General features: G+C 44.5%; 1 protein-coding gene across 1 annotated transcript in view; it reads left to right on the top strand.

Moving 5' to 3' along the window:
* SLC43A2 (solute carrier family 43 member 2) overlaps positions 1-20,055 on the top strand; it is a 33,640-nt gene extending 13,585 nt beyond the window's left edge. The window contains exons 6-14 of the mRNA XM_080374098.1: positions 4,457-4,549; positions 5,397-5,530; positions 5,953-6,155; positions 6,777-6,920; positions 10,425-10,563; positions 11,003-11,135; positions 12,081-12,154; positions 13,873-13,996; positions 14,831-20,055. Coding sequence (XP_080230224.1) covers positions 4,457-4,549; positions 5,397-5,530; positions 5,953-6,155; positions 6,777-6,920; positions 10,425-10,563; positions 11,003-11,135; positions 12,081-12,154; positions 13,873-13,996; positions 14,831-14,992 — 1,206 coding nt within the window. The 3' untranslated portion in view covers positions 14,993-20,055. The remainder of the gene's footprint in view (positions 1-4,456; positions 4,550-5,396; positions 5,531-5,952; positions 6,156-6,776; positions 6,921-10,424; positions 10,564-11,002; positions 11,136-12,080; positions 12,155-13,872; positions 13,997-14,830) is intronic.
* The last annotated feature ends 215 nt before the right edge of the window (positions 20,056-20,270 follow it).

The raw sequence follows: 20,270 nt of genomic DNA, 5'->3' as shown, positions 1-20,270 counted from the left end.
ATGACAGTTTCATGGTTTGTGGGTTCCAGGCGATGTGGCTTGCATGCGCTGTGCTCTGCACTGTGCCCAGGAGAGGCTGAAGTAAGTACTTAAAAGGGGAGACTTGAAGACCTTTTTAAGGACATTCATTACACAGAGGCGGTGAGTGCTAATCAACTTCTGGTGCCAAGTAAGCTTGTTCTGGCTGACGCGGGCACTGACTGCCGAGCGTGCACGTGCATGCATGAATCAAAGCAAGGTGACTTCCCTCTCCTGCCAGCCACAAGTGACCTGAAGCGCTCCAGGAAATGGGTCAAACCCACTGGTGCATGAGCTGGTCCTCTGCCACCTTAGACAGGTTACAGTTGCTGCTTCGTAACTGGGTGGATGTGAAGGGATCTCCTGAAGCCTGTGAGGTTGTGGTGCTCCCCAGGTGCTGCAGCTTGTGGGCTTCATTGAGTGTTGAAACCTCCCAGGACATCTGTACACGTGGGCATGATGTGTTCTGTTGGGAGGGCAGGAGATGGAGGTCCTCAGTGCCTCTGCAAGGGATTAACGGGATCTCAGGATTATGGCCTGGGACAGTACTCCACAAAGCTTTGCCTCTTGGATTTAAAGCCTTCTTCAGTAACAAGTCTCCAGGGTATCATGAAAGCACATGGCAAGCCGTGGAGCCAAAGCAAGCTGCTGTTCCTGGGTGCCTTGTGTTGTGGCTTGAGGAGGAGGGGGAGCGAGTGGTGCTGTTCCCAGTTCTGGGAACAAGGTCAGACTGTGCCTGTTGTTAAAATGCAGAGGGGAGATTTCTGCCTCGTGACTTGGTCTTAGCCAATATAAGTGAAGATTGGAAATGGAAACAGATCTGTGTTGGTGGCTTTGACAGCAACACAGGAATCTGGCACCAGTTCTGTTCCGAAGCTATTTCATGCAAAGAAAAAACATGTGTGATAAATTACCACAAAGAGCCTTTTATAGATTGTCTTCTGTCCTGTTTTCCTTTCAAAGAATTACAGCTGCTTTGCTCTTCATTTCTGCTGCAAACAGTGCCCTTTAATCGGAGTGGGGGGGCATCTCTGGGTAGGGAATCTTCTTTGCTCGGAAATATTAGGAGAACTTAGGGCTCCGTGATCTTCTATTTGTTGAACGGGAACAGGAATCTCCATATGCTTTGGACAAAGTGGGCAGTTTAAGGCTTTCCTGGGGAATACATTTTTAGTGTCTGTGTAACTTCCAAATATACCCCTGATAGGGAAAACAAAGTTCAGCTGGAATAAAAATACCGTTCTCCATTAGTCTAGTTCACAATCCCTTGACTTTTTCCACTGTTCTTTCAAACAGTCCTTGTAAGAGGAGGGAGACTGGGTTTGGTAATACTGCTGTGGTAAGTCTTATATGTGGAATATCTCCAGGAAAAAGCTGAAAAAAATTACAAAATATGATCGAAGGTCTTAAACTCGCTATAGGGCACATAAAATATTTTCCTCTTGCAGATTATTTTCTTATTGCATACCTGTAATGAAGGACTCCAGGGGAAAAAAAGTTATAGCAAAATTAAGTCAGTATCTTTCAGACAGGGCATAAGGTTAATAGTACGTTGAGTACTATTGTCCTTTAAATAGGAGGCGTAAGAGTTTCTGTCGTTATAGGTCTTGCAGAATTGGGGCTGTCATACCACAATGGGCAGAAGTTAGTGGAGGAGTCTCTTCTGGCTTGCAGGGATAAGATCAGAATGAGGATCAGATCTTTCTGGTGGCAGAAAAACCAAGAGCCCACTTGCTCTGTGGCTTGTTTGGTTTTTTTTTTTTTTTTTTTCCTCTGGGGTTTATTTTTTTCCAGTGTTTGCTGCTATAAAGACAGCATGAAAAATGGCTTAGTAAATACTGTGTGTTATTTTAGTAGCTGGTCTTTAGATGAGACCTGCACAGGCATTGCCAGTGCTAGTGCTCTAGTCTTGAGAGGCTTTAGGTTTTCTGTCTGGGTATGGACTGCTTTTTCCCTTTCCTCCCCCCCCACCCTTCCAGGTAGTCCTGGATTTCTTTTCATCCCAAGTACTCGGTGTTTTCAGTTTCTGCTTTGATTGGGATGGATAAGACCTTAAATCTCCTATGTCCAATTTCTTCTCATCTAGCTGCTAGCTTGATGCCAAATAGGATTTTTAGGAAATTAGCCTTTCTAGGACTTCTGTCCCCATCTAGGCAGAAGCAGGCTTGGGTTTTCCTGAGCATGACTGTTTGCTTTCAGGCCTGCTCTGTGTCTCCAGTAGCCCTCAGAGCAGGAGGATCCACCTGGGAGTTGCTTGTCTGCTGTATGAAAAAGGCTTTTTGTGATCTCTGGGGCTCTAGGGAAAACCAGCCTGAGCCAAGAAGCAGCTGTGTTTGTGGAGCTCTTGCCCTGCTCTGAGTGTCCCAGTAGGAACAGCTGTTTGTTGTAATTTCTGGAGATTATTTTAGGTTTGGGGTATTTGAGATTAAATGAATGGCCTGCCTAGTGACAGTGACTAGCCTTTTTGCAACCTGCAGATACTGTATTCTGCAGATGCTGTTTTCTGGGATGTGTATTTAGGCCACTGCTTCCAAGAAGAGATTTTTTTGTGCCTGGTAACAGACCTTTGGATCCTTTGCTGTTTTCAGTCTGCAGCTCCTGAAAGCAGCCTGTTGGCAGCTCTCTCACATGCAGGGATCTGGGGGTGGGGATCCTCACTGCAGAGGAGTGCAGCGTTTTCTGCCTCTGCCGTGTGCGTCTGCTCGGGGTTCGCCAGCAGCATTAGGCCCAGCACATCATTGCTGCTGTTCCCTGGCCAGGGTTATCTGAGGACCCGAAGACTGCACTGCATAGGAAGCTCTGCAGTGAGACAGAGGGATGATAAACAGCCAGATGGGTCCTAGAGTGTTCCTGCACAGGAATACTTGTGTTGTAAACACGCTGGTCCTGCTGTGACACAAGCCAGATTTGCTTGCCTTATATGCTACTCCTGGGAAAGATGGATTTGTTTTTCAGCAGTGGAATGGGAATGTGATGACAGCATTTGCTTGCTTAGACTCAGTCTAATATTCACTGAATCATTTTGTTCAGCAGCATCTTTAAACAGATAAAATGCTGGTTATGCTTTCAGGCCTAGAAGGCGCCTACAGTTAGACTCCTTTGAAGCTCTCTGAGGCTGATGTGGTAGTGATGCCACGTAGAATTTGGGGAGGAAGTAACCCAAAAAAGGAGGTGGGAGAGAAATCTGCCTGCCTGCAGCAGAATCTCTGCCCATTGACCAGCTTCAGAAAGTATTGGCAGAGCTCTCTGTAGCCTACAACTTCTTCAGAGCTTCTCCCTGTAATGGCTAGTTTGCAGGCCATTAGTTAATGACTGAAACTGATTTGCTTTAAGTTGTTTAGAAAAAGAGGGAATTCCTCCTTTCCCAGGAGAGTGGGAAGGTCTCTCAGCTCTTTCTGCCTGCTCTACTCTGCTTCTGGGTCCTGAGTGGAAGCAGGAGCTGGAGAGCCAGTCTGGGAGCACTTTTGCTGTGCAGGTGGCAGAAGGGGCTGCTGTGAGCTGCTTCTAGCTGTTTCTACTGAGATCTTTGCTTTCCCAACAGATGCTTGCAGAACCAGCCTGGTCTGCTTACAGCAATGCCATCACATCTGATAGAAGCCCAGGCAGTGAAGTGGGGTGGGTACGAATAGCAGCACAAGGTGCTGTTGCTGCAGAGTTTAGCAGCTTCGTAGCTGTCCCAGGCAATAAAGCCTTGGATGTGTTTGTGATTGCCTTCCTGCACCTAGCTCCAAGATAGTGTGCTTGGGCATCTGAGCCATCCAACTGATACAGAAATGACCAGCTTTAGTCCCTCTTGGAGAGTATGCTTTCACAGAAGGAGTCAGGGACCTAGCTAGAAATGGAAATGCGAACAGCAGCACAGTTCAGGTTTCTCTCTGTTCCTTCTTGTTATAACAGGAACTTCTCAGTCTACTGCAAAGATTTGGGTGCTCACCCAAAGCGCATAAACAAACCTGGCAGTTCAAGGTGTTGCAGGGTGTGTTAAAGACTGTGCAGCGATTACAGCCTGTGTCTAATGATTCTTGACTAAAAAGAGGGTGATACCTAGAGAATATAGGCACATATTTTTTGGAGAGGAAAAGAGGTGGTGGCTACAGACTTGGGGTAAGGAACTCTTAAAGAAAGCACAAGGGCTGGAGCAAACGCTCTTGTGCCAAAGGTAACCAATGCAAAGTATGCTGTCAGTCTGGAAAAAAAGCAGTGTCATTTAAGCACATAAATCTTGGATTGTAGATGTCCCCTGACACTGGAGACAGCAATGCAAATGGCAGAGCAACGTCCTGAAGAGCTATGTCTTTGAGTAAAATTGTCTGCTTCAGATTCTGGTATCTAGGAGTCTTAATCCTAAATGCCAGTGCCTTCTCAAGAAAGCCTCCTTCCCTTTTCTTCCTTTCTCTTGGCAGCAGCCTGTTTCAACTGATTTTTTTTATTTTCCCAGCTGCCCAACATGTTTGGTGACCTTCGTTCCACGTTCATTGCTCTGATGATTGGCTCCTATGCTTCTTCTGCTGTGACTTTTCCAGGAATCAAGGTGAGGCTGTGGGATCATGACTCATGACTGGTGGTATGCTGATGTCTTGTACCATGTAGCAATAATGTGGCAAGAAAAAGGGACTATTTGTTGAAGCACTGGGGTTTTTTTCTTTTTTGAGATGTGCATTTGCAAGATTCAGTTCCTGTCTGTGTAAAAGACTTCCCAAGTGACTGCCTCAAGAGCACAACAAATACTGCAGTGGTCTGTTCACTAAGAGATGGTAAAAAATTAAAGGTGCCAAGTAAAAGTGAAAAACTGAAGATCTTTATGAAAGGTTGCTTTTTAATATCTAAGGAGTGTGTGTGTATATACGTGTGTTTTTAGTATGTGTGTATATTTAATCTGTGTGTTTGTCAGCAGTGATTGGCTTGAACATAGTTCAGAGCTAGCAAACAGCACTGAAGGGACAGAAGAGACAATCACTTGGGCTGCCTTGGTAGATCACTAGTGGTTCTGAACCAGAGATGTTTCATTACAGAGTTAGCATAAGGGGCACACAGTAAAGGTAAGCCAGTCTCAAGTGTGCAGGGAAGTTGCTGCTGGCTCTCCACGGAGAATGTCCTAGATAAAGACCTTTATCAGTCATCTATGATGCAGCTGCATGCTATTGCAGCTTGGAAGTCCTGTTGTTATAGCTGCTGTTAAAAGATATGTAAAGATGCATATACATCACTTTCTAAGCCTGCATGTCACACAACTGTGTTTTTGTTACTACTTGAGTTAAAACTAATTTTAGATGTAGCATGTTGTTCTTTCCCACAGTTGTCTCTCGGACCTTGTTCAAAGAATGTTTAAGTATCTTTCTGCTCTTATAGTCAAAACCATATTCCCTTGTGATTTCCAGGTTATATATGACTTTGGGGTTTCCTTCATCCTTATTCTGCTTGTCTGGGCAAGCTGTGCAGGACTAGTTTTCCTCAACTGTTTCTTCAACTGGCCACTGGAGCCTTTCCCAGGACCAGAAGACATGGACTATTCGTAAGTGTCCTCTAGACTGCCTTGAGAGCTAATCCCATTCTTAATCCTCTAGAAAGTGCTGGCATGACTAATTTAGAGGAGTGGAGAGGGAACTCCCTTGCATGTTGTTTATTGCTGCCACTTCTTCTTAGGATGATGATTTATGTCTGCCATTAGCATTATGTCTTGACTGCTCAATATCTGTGGAAAGTGGAACTTTCCAAAGCAGAGGAATTACAAAGGAAAAATGATTTGTCAGTAGTCATAAGTATTTCTATTGGCCTGGGGGAAGTATCTCTGTGCTCTGGAACCAGATGATTTGTGGGTTTGTAGATGGGAACTAGTGCTTGAAATCTACACATAGCCTTTCCAACTCCTGCAACTTTGCTGCCTCTGATTCCTCGCCCTGTGTTGCAGCTCTCATGCTCTTTACTACCCAACAGGGTGAAAATAAAGTTCAGCTGGCTGGGATTTGACCACAAAATCACTGGGAAACAGTTTTACAAGCAAGTAACAACTGTGGGGCGCCGTCTCAGTGTGGGGAGCTCCATGAAGGGCCCCAAGGAGCCAACAGCCTTGCAAGAAAACAACAAACTCTGCCTGTCTACAGTGGACCTAGAAGTGAAGTGCCAGCCTGACAACACAGGTGTGGTTCCATGAGCGCCCCAGGGTTGCTTGTGCTGGCACAAGTCTGTCTGCCTCTCTGCTCTGCTTCAGATCTGTTTATAAGAGATAACAATAAGTGATCCATGTGTTGCCAGGACCATGTGCCAGACACCATTATTTAAATACATGTTCAGTTATATAAGGGATCCTGTCCTTGTATGCTTGTCTAAATATGCCAGTGGTGGGGACAACAGCATGGGTAACTGGTCTGGCTGCAGAAGGACAGTGCAGTTGGTCTCTGCTGTCTCTTGGGTCTCATGGGTGTCACCATGACCAAGCCTTCCTTACTTGGGGTTACAGCAAAAGCAAATGGCTTGAAGCTTCCTTTTGCTCCAAGCCACAGAATTAGGTGAGTTGTCCTTCCTGCTCCCTTGCCCCAGTTACTGGTAGCCAGACTCCAAGCATCTATAGCTGTTTATTATGGAAGTTTGTAAGGCACCAGGTAGCTGCTAACTGTGAGTTCCTTGGAGCTGCCACTGGCACGCAGTATTGGAATGACTAGCTAGGAGACCTGCTAACCCAGAGGTGAAAGCCTCTTCTGAAATTGTACATGTTTACGAAGGTATGTTGCCTTTTTGAGAGACTATTATTCCTTCTGCAGCTTCTCCCTCCTTCATGAAGAGTGTCTTCAGTCCTATCTTGTTGCTCAGCCTTATCACAATGTGTGTCACTCAGCTGCGGCTCATCTTCTACATGGGAGCCATGAATACCATCCTTGAGTTTCTGTCTGGAGATGAAGATCAAGGTAGGGTAACCTGAAGACTTTTATCTACTTCCTTGAAACTGGGACCTGACCCAGGCTTGGTCCTTGCAAGAGGCCAGCAAGTCTGATTACTCAGCAGATATACAGTATATGGCAATTCGTGGTGTCAGAGTGCAGTGACAGCTGCTAGTAGGGTCTAGTGGAGGGCTGGAACTAGCCCAAGACAAGGGGCAGTGAGGTAGATACTTGAATGTCAAGCTAATTTTAGCCCTGTGTCTGTTAAGTATTATTCTGTGTTATTTCCTCAGATGGGTTGTTGAAAGTAGCCTCTCAGGATGAACTATGATAATTTTTTTTAACTGGAAAACCTATTTCATCAGGTATTTGCTTTGCTTATCCTAAGCAAGCACAAAATACAGAGCAACTGATTGTCATGACTAATGGTTGGACTAGGTATCTCAACCCAGCAGCTGGGGGTGGGAAAAGTGAAGTCATAGCTGTTTTGTGCAGCTTGGTGTATGCTGTGGAGGCTCAGGGGTGCTTGCTACGCTGGACTCGTCAGTATTTATAGCTCTGATTCAGTACATGAAGCAAACAGGAAAGAGTACATCAGTTTACTGTTGTTGAAAATACCCAGGATTGCAAAACAAGACTTAGCCTTTCTTTTTTTTTTTTTTTTTTTTTGTCCTTTGTAGTAAGATCCAGTTTGAACTTGTTAAATCTGGATTGCATGAAGCTGATAAATCAAGAGGCACTCCTCTGAAAACAGGAGTGAGCTCTGGGGGAGGGAAGGAAACTCGGGAAACTCCAAGTGCCCTGGCATTCCCTGAATTGCTTTGTTTCTTGATCCTTTGACAGCCTGCAGCATTCAGTTCTTTATCTCCTGGCTCAAGAGCCAATTTAGACATTAAACAGTAAACAGGACAAACTTCACGCTGCCTACCTTTCCCAGCACTGCTTAGTTTTCTGCTTACCTTGTAACTCTTTCACTTTTTTATTTTTACCCTGTCTTGCTCTAGGTATTTCTCTTTCATTTTTTCCTCTCCCCTCCTTGGTACTTCAGAATTAATACTAACTATATATGCTGCCAATTCTGTTTAGATCAAGCTCCATGTTAAAAAAGGAATGGTGCCCCTTGGGTGTATTGCACGATATTTTTTTTTCTATGCCACCTTTAAGATTTCTTCTCATTTTCCCCTCCTCCCCCTGAATGTAGCCTGGGCTCGAAGTGCAGTCTGCTGTCTTGGTGTTTCCATGGCATCAGCAAAACAGTGATATTGTCTAGTCGCAGCAGTGTCAGGCTGCAAGAGCCATTCCAGGATGTGTGCAGCTCTCTAGAAATACAATCTGTGTCAATCAGGAGGGGATGGGATGCTGCTCCCTTGGATTCCTCGTTGTTCTACTTTACCTGAACACGATTTGTTTAGAGAGCTCCTTCCACCTGAAATTGCTTTCAGGAGCACTTGGCAAGGGAAGGAGATTGAGTCAATCCTGCAAATGTTATGGTCAAGGAAAACTTAAATATTCCTGGGAGCGGAACAGGAGAGAGAGATGTGGGGAAAAATAATTCAGATAAGTAGCAAAGTCTTAGAGTTGCAGTGAGGCACTGTGTCCTTGAAAGTCCCGCTTCCTGTGCGGATTATGGTGACTTTGATCTGTCATGAGAACTATAGGTGGAAAGAGCAGTCAGCCTGTGGCTACTTATCTTCTGAAAAACCCCAAAAGATGGACAGGCTAAGGAGTTCAGTGGCTCTGTAAATGACTAATTGTATTGTAGGATGGCAGGAGAGAGTAGACCTGATGTGTTTATGAAAGATGCAGTCCAATTTCAAGTTCTAAACTGTCATCTTGCTTTCACATCTGGTAATACTTGAAGACCTTAAGTAGAATCAGGGTAGGCTGGAAAACTCAGCTGTGTGAGGTGCTTGCTCGGGATAGTTTTGAGAGAAAGACATGTAGAACAGGTGGTGTGAAGGTTTGTGCCCGTGTGCACATCCTTTGTTTGCTTTATCCAGGCTTCTACTTCTGCTGGTATTTGCTTTTTTTTTTTCCCCCTCTTCGGGAAAGAATGTTTAAGATGATCAAAAAAATGGGGAGGCCCTGTTTTGTAGCAGCTGCAGTGTCTCCTTCTCTTCTCTTCTCTTGCTGACCCCATAAATTTCATTCCCTGCTTCAAATTGGCTTCTGCTCTTGCTGTTTAGAGCCCAAGATTAAGTGTTCAGAATAGCATGAAGAGGCAAAACATGACAGCATGGCTTGCTGCTTATCCTCTATTAAAAAATAATCAGACAACAGCAAATCAGCTCCAGGGGTGTTTGTAGAGGGTGATGCCACCTGTCTTTTGGCCACAGCAGTTGCTATAACGAGGTGAGATGTGGTGCCACTTCAGGGCTTGCCTTTGGGAGGTAATGGGGGCATGAATGTGAGTTTGGAGGTTGAACATGTACATTTCTCTTGGCTTCCTTGCCAGCAACTGGAGCCAGGAAAGTATCATCAGGTGCCATGTCTGGGCACAGCAGAGCAGCCCTGCTTCTGGGGTTTACTACAACTGTATAGGAGAGAAAGGCTTGTTGGAAACTTCTTCCCATTATCAAGTTGATTTTGATTTAAATACTTGCTGTACTACTTTGGCTAGATCTAGAAGTGTGTTGGGAGGGAGAAACTAAAATTCTTTTTAGTAGTTTTGCTTACAGTGCTGTAACTCTTAAGCATTCTGTGCTGATATGGGCAGTTTCAGAATTATATCCTTACTTCAGAGCTGTGGTACACCATGACTCACCAGCCCTTCTGTGTGATGTCTACAGATCTATCACGTGGGCTGCAGAGAGGAAGTAGAAGAAGCATTGCAGGGTGGGGGAACTGTTCAGTCAGTAACAGGAGGGGACAGTTTCTTCTGAGTCTGCTGCCATCAGCTTTCCATGTAGATGCTTCTCCCATCATGGGAGAATTTTCACTGTTTAAGCTTCTAATAATTGCTCTCAGATGCTGTGGGTTTTGCCTGGTAATGTGCCCTCCGCCTACCTCTGAGCTTGGCTATTCAGCACGAAATAGGTTAGTCCTCGCTTCCCAGTCTGGCTTGTCCTTGCTGGACCTTCCCAGCTGGAGAAGATGTAGCTGCAGCTTCCAGCAAGGCAGGAGAGGAGATGTCTAAGGCAGGGTTGGCTGTGCAGGATATAGTGCTTGTAGAACTTTCCCTGTTGGTCCTAGCCAGAATAAATAAGCCTCACTGGCACTAAGCAATTACTGGGTCCCATTTCTGGAGCCCGACCTGCTGTTGGGCTGATGCTGCTCAGAGAATATTAGTGCAGGATGAGAATGGTTGAAGCAAGTATACTCAGTATATCCACTCTAATGCCATGCCTCTGGGAGGCTAAATGATGCAGTGATGCTTTGGTGTCTCCCAGCTCCTTCAGCCCTGCCTGTTAGCCTGTGAGCACATGGGCTCTGGGCTCCTGAGAGAGGAGATCAATGGGGAGGAACAGTTTCTTCTCATTGCTGCTACAGTATCGCTTAGACTGACCTTTTTAATTTTTTTCTCCCCTGCAGTGGCTCTCTACACTTCCATTTTTGGGGTATTACAACTGCTGTGCTTGCTGACAGCGCCTGTGATTGGGTACATCATGGACTGGCGACTGAAAGAATGCGATGATAGCTCAGAAGAGAATGAGGACAGCAACGCTGAGCAGTGCGTAGTGTGCGCCACACGGGACATGCAGCCATGTAGCAGGCCCCCTCTGCTCTGCATAATGTGTTTTGTGATGAAAGACTGAAAAGAATATTGGTTCTTCAGTATAGAAAAGAAAGCCTGAAGGAAGACTTGATAATTGCAGAGGAAAGGACCTAACTATCTTCCATGTCCACTAAGATCAGTCAAGAAGAGCAAACTTAAATTGTAGCAGGGGAGGCTCAGACTTCCCCTCTAGCCTAACAGTAAGAGTAACAGCACCAAAATAATTGCCCAGATGTTCCTCAGCTTCCACTGATGGAGATCCCACCACCTCCTTAGGCAGACCTTTAGCCAAACTGGTTTAGATAGAGTTGATATGATATGTGGAGAATCTTGCTGTGAGTTCCAGTAGCTGCTGAAAGTGCTTTTTGTAACATAGGTTTTGCTATCCTTCCAGAAGTGACAAGAAAAAGAAAACACGTGATCGTCAGATCCAGAAAATCACCAATGCCACCAATGCCTTTGTATTCACAAATGTCCTGCTGGTTGGATTCGGAATCACCTGTCTTATTCCTAACCTACCGTTGCAGGTGAATAGGCCAAATGGATGGGTGTGCTGGAGGGGCTGGCAGCGTGGGTGCTGGCAAAATGACAGGCAGGACAGAGCCGGGAGATCCTGCGAGCCAGCAGAACCAGCTGCAGGAGGGTTTTCTGGCACTGCTGGGAGACTTCTGTACTGCTTTGGGAAGTCTTAAGGTTGAAACAAATAATACCATGCAGTTTACATCTCTTGAGAGAACCTAAAGAAGCAGCTATAGTTAAATCTCGGAATTGATCCACAGTTTATTCACACTTGGAAGCTTCTGCAGCTGAGCTGTGTAACAACACGTACTTTCCTGCTGAGATACTTTCCTCTCAGCCCTGCCTATGTGTTTAACCTGGGCTTGATTTAAGCTGCTGATGGTCAGAAAATTGGCTGTAAGAAGTATGACACTGATATATACAGCAGGTTATTTCTGCATCAATTGCTATGCCCAATGGTACTTGTGGGATTATAAACCTGTTAGAATATTTATTTTGTGGCACCATCTGTTTTTGGCAGAGGAGATAAGTGATTTTATGGTATACTTAAACATGCCTTGATGACATAAGCAAACAGATACAGTTTTCTCATACTTGCATGTTGTCTGCAATAGCTTGTAGAAAACTAAACTGGCCACAATTGCAATGAAAAGCATTGTGACTGTGGCCACAGGTTGCTGGGGACATGTCCTTGCAGTGGTACCGTCTACAAATGAGATAGGCCTTGTGCTCAGAGGGCACTACATGTAAGCCTTTTCAAAGTAAGGAAAAGCAGTGCTTTTAGACTTGAGTACAAATTTCTTCCCTTGTGCTGATATTTCAGGTTTTGATTCTGGGTTCATCAAGCCCATCTTTGTGTACTAGAAAGGAGAACAGTTTTAGAACTGGTGGTATGTTGGGGTCTGGCATGCCTCGTGGTATCTAGGATGTGATGTTTTTCTGCTTCTTTCTAGATTCTTTCCTTCATTTTGCACACAATCGTGAGAGGGTTCATCCACTCGGCTGTGGGAGGTCTCTATGCAGCTGTGTAAGTTTCTGCTTACCTATTAATATGTGGCTGGCCAGATAAACTGGTTTAGGATGGTAAGCTGTCCAGGTGAGAGAGAGATCAGGAAGTGAAGTCTTCATGGTCAGAGGGGAAAAATGATGCAACTTGTTTCCTCAGTCACCACTGGATGACAGTAGCTAGACCAAAGTCCTAGCTGATGCTTTCCTTGTTTACAAATAGCTAACCGCTTTGACATAGCTACTGCAGTGAGACAGGCCCAGCTATATATGGGCCTCATGTGAGACTACGTCGTTGACACTAAGGTTATATAGTAAAAACTCAAGGCTTTTTTGTCTTATAATGAGTAGCTATGTGCATGTGTACAGGTAAAACATTAACATAATTGAATACATTGCTACTGGTCTGCTCTGACATTACATTAGTAAAGCATTGCTCAAGATACCATTAGTGATGCTAGCTCCCTTTCCCAGGACAGATCATCCATCCTGTTTCCAACTTACCAAAATTATCAATAGCTGAATCTAAATACTTTATTCCTTATTAAGCAATGAGGTTTGGTTTTGAAAACAGATCTGCCTCTCTGTCCTGAGCTGTTGGACAGAGGAACTGAAAGAAGCTGTTATCTTTCAGAGAACCACAGAATCACTGAGGTGAGAAGGGACCTCTTGAGACAATCTAGTCCAACCCTCATGCTCAAGCAGGGTCAGCTAGAGCAGGTCACCCAGGACTGTGTCCACTTGGGTTTTGAATGTTCATGGATGGAGACTCCACAGACTCCTTCTGTTGAAGGTTTTGGTCCCAGTGTCTGGGGAATCCAGACTAGAAAACCCATCTAAGACTCTACTTCAAAATTCATGAACTTTTGGTTCCCTGGCAGCTAGAAGCAAAAGATTTTTGTCTTGGGCAAGGTGAGTGCCTGTTGCTATACTTACCAGCTTGCTTGTAAACTAATCCTTTTTGCCCATTGCAACTGTCTTGAACTTCCTGGAGAGAGATCCTGGAGTGTGACTTCTTTGACTACTTGAAGGTTTTGATCCACTTTCTTTCCAAGCTTAGTTTAACCTTGACCCTTTTTAGACCCTGTTTAGTTGTGGAAAGAGAAGGATGTTAAACTGTTTCTGAAACTTATTTTTCCATTAGTGGTATCTGATACTCAGCACTTACCAATCAACAGTAGTGTTTAGCTTGACATAGGATCAAACATGTCCTCTGAAAAGGAAAACACATGCTAACCTGTTGTGCAGGTTTCACTCACTTATAAAGGGAGCAAATTGTTATGACAAGATGAAAATGACTGCCGAGCAGCAAATGGTGTCATGGGTAAAGAGGCCCTGCTTTTAACTTGTAAATATCAACACTCTTCTCCCTTTGCAGTAGGAACAGTAGTTGTATAAGCACTTCCGCCTGCCTATGGTACAGCTGCAAAACAAGTGCTGGATCTGATACTACTTAAGTTTGAGAGCTCAGGAGGAGAACAGTCTGGAGAGGAAGGCTCCAGCTGTGTCACCCACCAGCTGCATTCTGCTCCAGAGACCACTGTGCAGACCATTAGCTATAGCTAAATACTTTATTTAATGAAGTATTTATATGTAAGTCCAGGAGGGAGAAGTTCTTCACGTTATGCCTGTCTTGGGACTGTGCTCTGTTGCGTTAGTCAACTGGGAATGTAATCAGATCTGGGTGATGTGAACAGTCAAGGTGACATGTAATAATGCTGTTGTGTTCTCTGTTGACAGATACCCCTCTACTCAGTTTGGCAGCTTGACAGGGTTGCAGTCGCTGATCAGCGCCCTTTTTGCCCTTCTGCAGCAGCCTCTTTTTATGGCATTGACGGGACCTTTGGAAGGAGACCCTCTCTGGGCAAGTTCTTCTCAAATTCAATATGAAAGCTTGGTGGTTAAGATGATTTTGGCTGGCCTCTTTGAAAACAAAAGGACTCCTGCGCATGGACAAGGTTTAAAAACAGCCAGAATTCTACATGTCCCTTGGTCTGCTGTTACCTTGGTGCTGTCCTGGAGACCCTTCACTGTGTGAATAATGAACCTCTGGGAGGGAAGGCCATTAACTTTTACACTAGTGTATGGAAAGGGAGGAAGGGAGAAGGCTGAAGAAGTGCTTTCTACTAACTGTGGCAAGTCAAAATCTGTCAGGTAAAAGTGAGTGAATCCATGTGGACCTCAAAATGCAGTAGATGTAGCTCAAGAGATCTGAGTATTAGCTCCAATTAACCAGTAAATTTTGGGTTACTGATGCTAATGTCCAAAAAGCCAAGTGGCTATTGAGGGCAGGGCTAATGTAGTGTCTTGATGAGGGCAACTTAATAAAATGACATGGGTGGTCTAGGGGAGAGTCCTGGCCTCTAGGCTGCATGTGCCCACCTCAGCAGCCTGTTGCTCTTCAGTTGGCAAACTTGGTGTAAAAGAACTGCAGTTTAAACAGCCCTGCCTGCTCTGTGGAACAAGACTCCAGCAGCCATGATCCTGAGCAACAAACCCTTGTGGCATTTAGCTTATACACGTGGTGCTTTGGGCACAGGAGTGTGAATATAAATACAGTGGAAGTTGTTGCCAATACACTGAGCAGGGCGTCCCCTGGTTTGCCTGCAGCTGAGTGATGTAGGCTGGGTATTGACACTTTGGCCTGCATGACTGTCTTCCTAGCCTGCCTAACTTTGTTTTGCCTTTCTTCCTGCAGGTGAATGTTGGCTTGCTTGGTGTGAGCTTGTTGGGTTTCTGCCTTCCAATCTACCTGGTCTGCTACAGACGCAGGCTGGAGAGAGAAAAAAAGCAGAAGATGGATGATGCCAAACTTTTCCTCAAAATCAACGGCACTCCCAATGAAGAAGCCTTTGTTTAAACTGGTGCTTCGAGTACAACCTCCCTTGTACAGGTTCCTACCATATCCGTGGGTTCTACCTGTGGTGTAAGCCAGGCTCTTTCTCCCCTGGCTCTGCCAGTCTTTGCTCTTCACTGGAGTGAGGGCTGGACATCATGACTGAGCTTTCCTCAGATACATGGCAGGAGGAGACTTCCCACTCCTTACGCCAGAACAAGGGACACTTCTCTGTTTTATAAAGGCCACACAGATACTGTGTCTTAAATTATCCCCTGATCACACCCTCCAGAGGCAGAGTCTCTGCATAGGAAACTAGGGAGAGGAGGAGCAGAGGGATGGGGGAAGAGGGAAGAAAGACTGTAATTTGAGTTTGCAAATGTAATGCACTGAAGTCTCTTTTCTCCCCCTCTTCCCCCAACCTTGGCTGACACTGTCTCAGATGCAAGCTGCACTCTCCTCCCTCCCTGAGGCTTCATAATGGTCTTTCTGCTTGATATGTAGCTGGACCCAGTGTTTCTACTGTCTATCCAGACATACCCCAGACTGTTTCTGAGGCAGGGAAGGGGGTTTTATTCCTACATGTATGAGCACAGCTTCAGTGTATTGCTATGTGTTGGCTGCTAGCACTGACAGCTCCCAAACCTTTTATTACTGCAAATGACACAGACTGTGACGCAATGGATCTGCCTTCCACGCTGAAATGAAGAGCCTAGTGGACTGCTTGGTCTAAGACCAAGCCTTCAGAGGCCTGGAATTCCTCTTCTTCCTGGCCTACAAACCACCTGTACATGTTTTAAACTGTCCGCAGTCCCGGAACCTTTGAGATAGGAATTGGATCTCATTTACCAATGAAGTGCTTTGAGACTTGTTGCCTTTTGCCTCTTCTTCCCTCCAACATGACCCTGGGAGGAGAGCAGCAGCGTGTATTTAGTACAGTGGAAAAGCTTCTTGAAGCTGAGTTCTGGGGCTCCAGATACCTTGGTGTTCACATGTTATGAGCTGACTTGCTGTTGAAAGGAATCAAGAGTGCGGAACACTCCTTTGTGTCTGGTAACTGACTCCTGTGGACGTATGGCAGGGTGATGTGGTGATGTGATTCTTCCTCTAGCCATAGCTTATTTACATTGTTCTGATAATAGCCCCCAAACTGCTGAACACCAGGTTATTGTGACTGACCAAAAAGCTGCCGGTTTGGCTGTATTAAGAGCCTTCTACAATGTTGATGCTCTGTCTGGACAGAGTATGTGGTGATTGATTGTATGGTCAAACTGACTTCTAGAGCAATACATGTGGCTAAAGGTGTCCCAGGCCTGTTCACCATGGAAGGAATACAAAGGGAATTTTTAACCTGCTTATTTTTATAGGGGTTTTCCTAAGTCCTGTCTAAAGCTGACTTTTCTGCCCTTAACCTTCTTGTTGAGGTTGGTAGCTCAGTCTCTGTAGCCTTGTGACTAAAGTTAATCACTGCATCATTTGGACCTGTTTGGAGCAGGACTGTAGCACTGAGGGTGAACATCAGCAGGCATGCAGCAGCGTACTCACTGGGCTAGTGGCTGCAGGAAGATTGGGGGCAGAAATAAAACAGTTATGAAGATGTGTAGTGGCAGTGCTTTCTGAACTGCTAACTCCTGCATTACTGCAAATCCTGGCAGGGGGTAAGTCATTCAACTTCTTTGTCTGGTCAGAAAAGTACAAGACTCCATCACTGCTCTGTTAGCTCTAAGCTGGGGCTTAGAAACAACAGTGCACTCGGACCTTCCTTTGAGAAACTGCCTGGAAACTGGGTGTTAACTCCATTACTGGTGGTTTCAAGCATGCAGATGCTCAGCCCAGCCAGGCCTCCACCGTTCCTAAAGAGCAAGTCTGGTGACCTTGCACAGAGAGCCTCGGCAGGACTGCTGGAAGCCCTGCTGCAGAGTCCCTAGCTGGTGGCCTTGCCAGCACGGGATGACGAGGCAGCTTTGTGGGACAGCAGCGCCATCTCGAGTCACTGCCTCCAGCCAGCCTCCTGCGGGCAATTCAGATGCTACTCCACTCCATGGTACCTTTTAGTCTTCAGTCACTCTTCAAAATGACTTGCCACTTGAGTATTTTACACGTTTGTGGAACCTTTTTTAATGTGTTGCCTTTATTAAATGTGTCTGTTCCAAGACAGCCTTATTGCCTGCTGTCAACACTTCACTTTTCTAGAAACTTTTGATCTTTCTTGGTCTCCAGCTTTGGTGATGATTTAGCAGCCTTTCCAGCTTTTCTTTCTTTTGTGTTGAGCAATAATGGAGACAGAATTCAGATTCATTTTCCTGTTCACCTGGCATTGTCTCAAGTATGTACATGTTCAGAGATCCACCAGCAGTTGTACAGCTTGCCTAGATTTCCAGAGGGCTTTTTGCAGGTTTCTGCATTTCATATTAATACACTTCTAAATATTTTGAGAAAAAGATGCCTACTTTTGCTCTGAGATATTTGTGACATGACAATGACAGATTAAGTATCTTTTTTTTTTTTTTTTTAGTAAGAACTCAGACAGGTGAATGTCTGAGCCACAGTCCTCAGACTCTGTGTCTTAAAATAGACACAGCTGTTGGAGGGTGTCAGTGTGCTAACGCAGCATTACTTCCACCTCAGTTTCGGAACATTGAATGTGATGGCTTCCATTCTTATATTGCTTGAATTCCTGATATAAATGTCTTTGCAAAATGGTGGAATACAGTGGCATATCTTAACAAAGTCGCAGTGGAGATGTTGCTGCCTTTGAAGCATGTGCGGCTAAATAGATAGAGCTCATGCATTTGAGTCACAGTTTCAGGCTGGGTTTGCAGATCGAGAGTAAAGCGTGTCTCTGGCTGTCACCAGGACTAGTGGGTAGACAATGAAGTTTTAGTAATTTGTGGTTGAACAGACAAATAGGAGTGCTTTCTCATGCAGTGCAAAGTCAAACTGTGAAATTCATTGCTGCAGAATGTAGTGGGGAACAGAAGTATAAATGTGTGGTTTCTTTTTTTTTTTTAAAGAGGCTGGTTAAACAATGATCTGATGCATCCACTAACTCAGGGAGATTTTAAGTTGCTGTAATAAGAGTTATGCCAAGGAAAGATTACTTTTCTGTGTGCTCTGTCTCTTAAGAATTGGTCAAAGATGAAGATACATGCTGGGCTAGGTGAAACACTGGTCTGATCTAGTGGGTTTTAGTATACTCTGACAGTTGTGAGCCAAGCTAATTTTAAAAGCATCTCAAATCTGTCAAAAAAAAATGTATCTCCATGCAAGATGTGCAAATACTCTACTGATTGTGGCATAATTTCTGAAATGCTGCATCTCCTGCAGGGTGAGCCCCTCAGAGGACAGTATTCAGGCTTCAGCTTCTGCTAAATGTTGTCTTGAACGGTACAGAAACAAACACTGTTGGGATGGTCCTGTTACATGTGATTGTTCACAGGCAGTTTGCCTCATTCTTTGATGCTTACAGAAATGTAGTTGTGGATTACTTACATTTTGGAGTGGAAACAGCGTTGCTTTCTAGCCAAGTGATGCAGGACTGGGGGGGGGGGGGGGGAGGTCCTGATGCACTTTTCTATGTGCATGAGCCACCTTGTGGAAAAAATTAATGGGCTACCAAAAACTAGAGTTGCATCCATTTAAATCAATAATGCATTTACCTGTATAACTCAAATATAGGTCAATGTGTTTAACTGCTTTCATAATTCCTAAATATTATTTGTGGTGGTTTTATGCCACTCGTACTCCCTTAACTCCATCCACATGAGAAGTGTGAGGAGGGTGGTCATGGGAAAGACCTCTTCTCCACAGAAGCATCCTCAACTGGATGTAATGAAGCAGAAACATGATCTGTGAGTACTTGCTGTTTGTAGGAGCCCTCAAGGTGTTGCTCTGTAAAGGTGATTGCACCTTCTGGAAACACTGCTCCTGGCTTCTGCAGTCTCACATGCATTTAATATGCATCTGTATTTAAAAAACAAACTAACTACCCCCCACCCTAAAAAAACCCACCCAACTAACAAAGTGGGGAAGGGAGCTGACAGCTTTTTTCTTTCACTGATCTATCTACCTAAGCCCCATTGTCACAGTCTTTATAGCACTAATGCAATGATACTGTCAAGAGTAGCAGAGAAAATCTGCTGTTTTGCTTAATGGGGCAATTACAGTTTTATTCAGTTACTGTCAGAGCATCTGGATCCTTGAGAAGAAACTGGACACAGATGTCTGAAAAAAAAAAAAAAGCACATCTTGCTGAGACTCCAACTTAACTGCAATACTGCTATAGTGATTTAAATGTTCAACTCCCATAACGGAGTCTGGTCTCTTCATGTTCCATCTACAAAGGAAAACTGCAAGATGAGTGTTTAAGTAAGTCAGTAAATCACTGAAATGTTTTAAAGTAGATTTCCCTCTTGAAAGGCTGATGAATTTGGAAAATGTGCCACAAAATACAAACCAGATACTGTAGGGTAAAAATAATGAAATCTTTAAAACTACAGGTGGTGTTACCCCCCCCCACACACACACCCCACCACCACTTTGTCTTCTGTAGCTGCAGAGCTTTCGGTATTCCCTACTTCTCAGTTTAGAACTGTGAAGTATCCATAATGGAAACTAGTATGACAGGATTCCTGATGGGAAGGGACTGGGTTTTTATTAAATAAATAATAAAAAAACCACCTCTGACTTCTATTTCACAATGTATCTTCTCTGGAATAGCTGAAACAATGATGTGTTATGTAGATGCATTCTTACATGTTAATTATAAACCCTACAGGTCCTTGTTTTTTCTACCTGTGCTGCTCAGCCTGTCACTGTGCTCCATGTTGTCATCCTTTCAACTGCTGCTTGTCACTTCCTTATGCCTGTCTGTCACATTTTATTGAGACAATCCCTTTCAGAAAGCCCCCTCCCCTTTAATGTGCTAGCATTAGCCTCTCCCACCTCCTGTTCACCATTTTTTTTGTACTGTTTGTCAGAGTTGAATTGTAAGCTCCTTGGGGCAGGCCTGTGTCATCTTTTCTGTGTTTGTAAGGTGATGTGCACTCTTGCAGTACTATCTAAAAATAAATGTGGTACTAAGTTAATTGTTAGCTTTCCTTCCGAGGCTGAACATAATAAAAGTATTGCTTGGTTCCTAACAAGACTATGTAAGCATGAATGCTTTACAGTGTGTTATCTGTCAAATGGCATGATGCATGTTGAATGTTTCCTTGACTTTTCTCCTAGGTTAGGAGCTAACACCCAGATGTCAATTTATCTCTATTGGAGGAAAAAATTTAATCTCAAAAAAATCCAAACC

Source organism: Falco punctatus, assembly GCF_963210335.1.
Source record: "Falco punctatus genome assembly, chromosome: 1".
NCBI classification, from domain to species: Eukaryota; Metazoa; Chordata; class Aves; order Falconiformes; family Falconidae; genus Falco; species Falco punctatus.
Note: the sequence above shows the minus strand (reverse complement) of the source record. Positions and strands in the feature narration are given on the sequence as shown.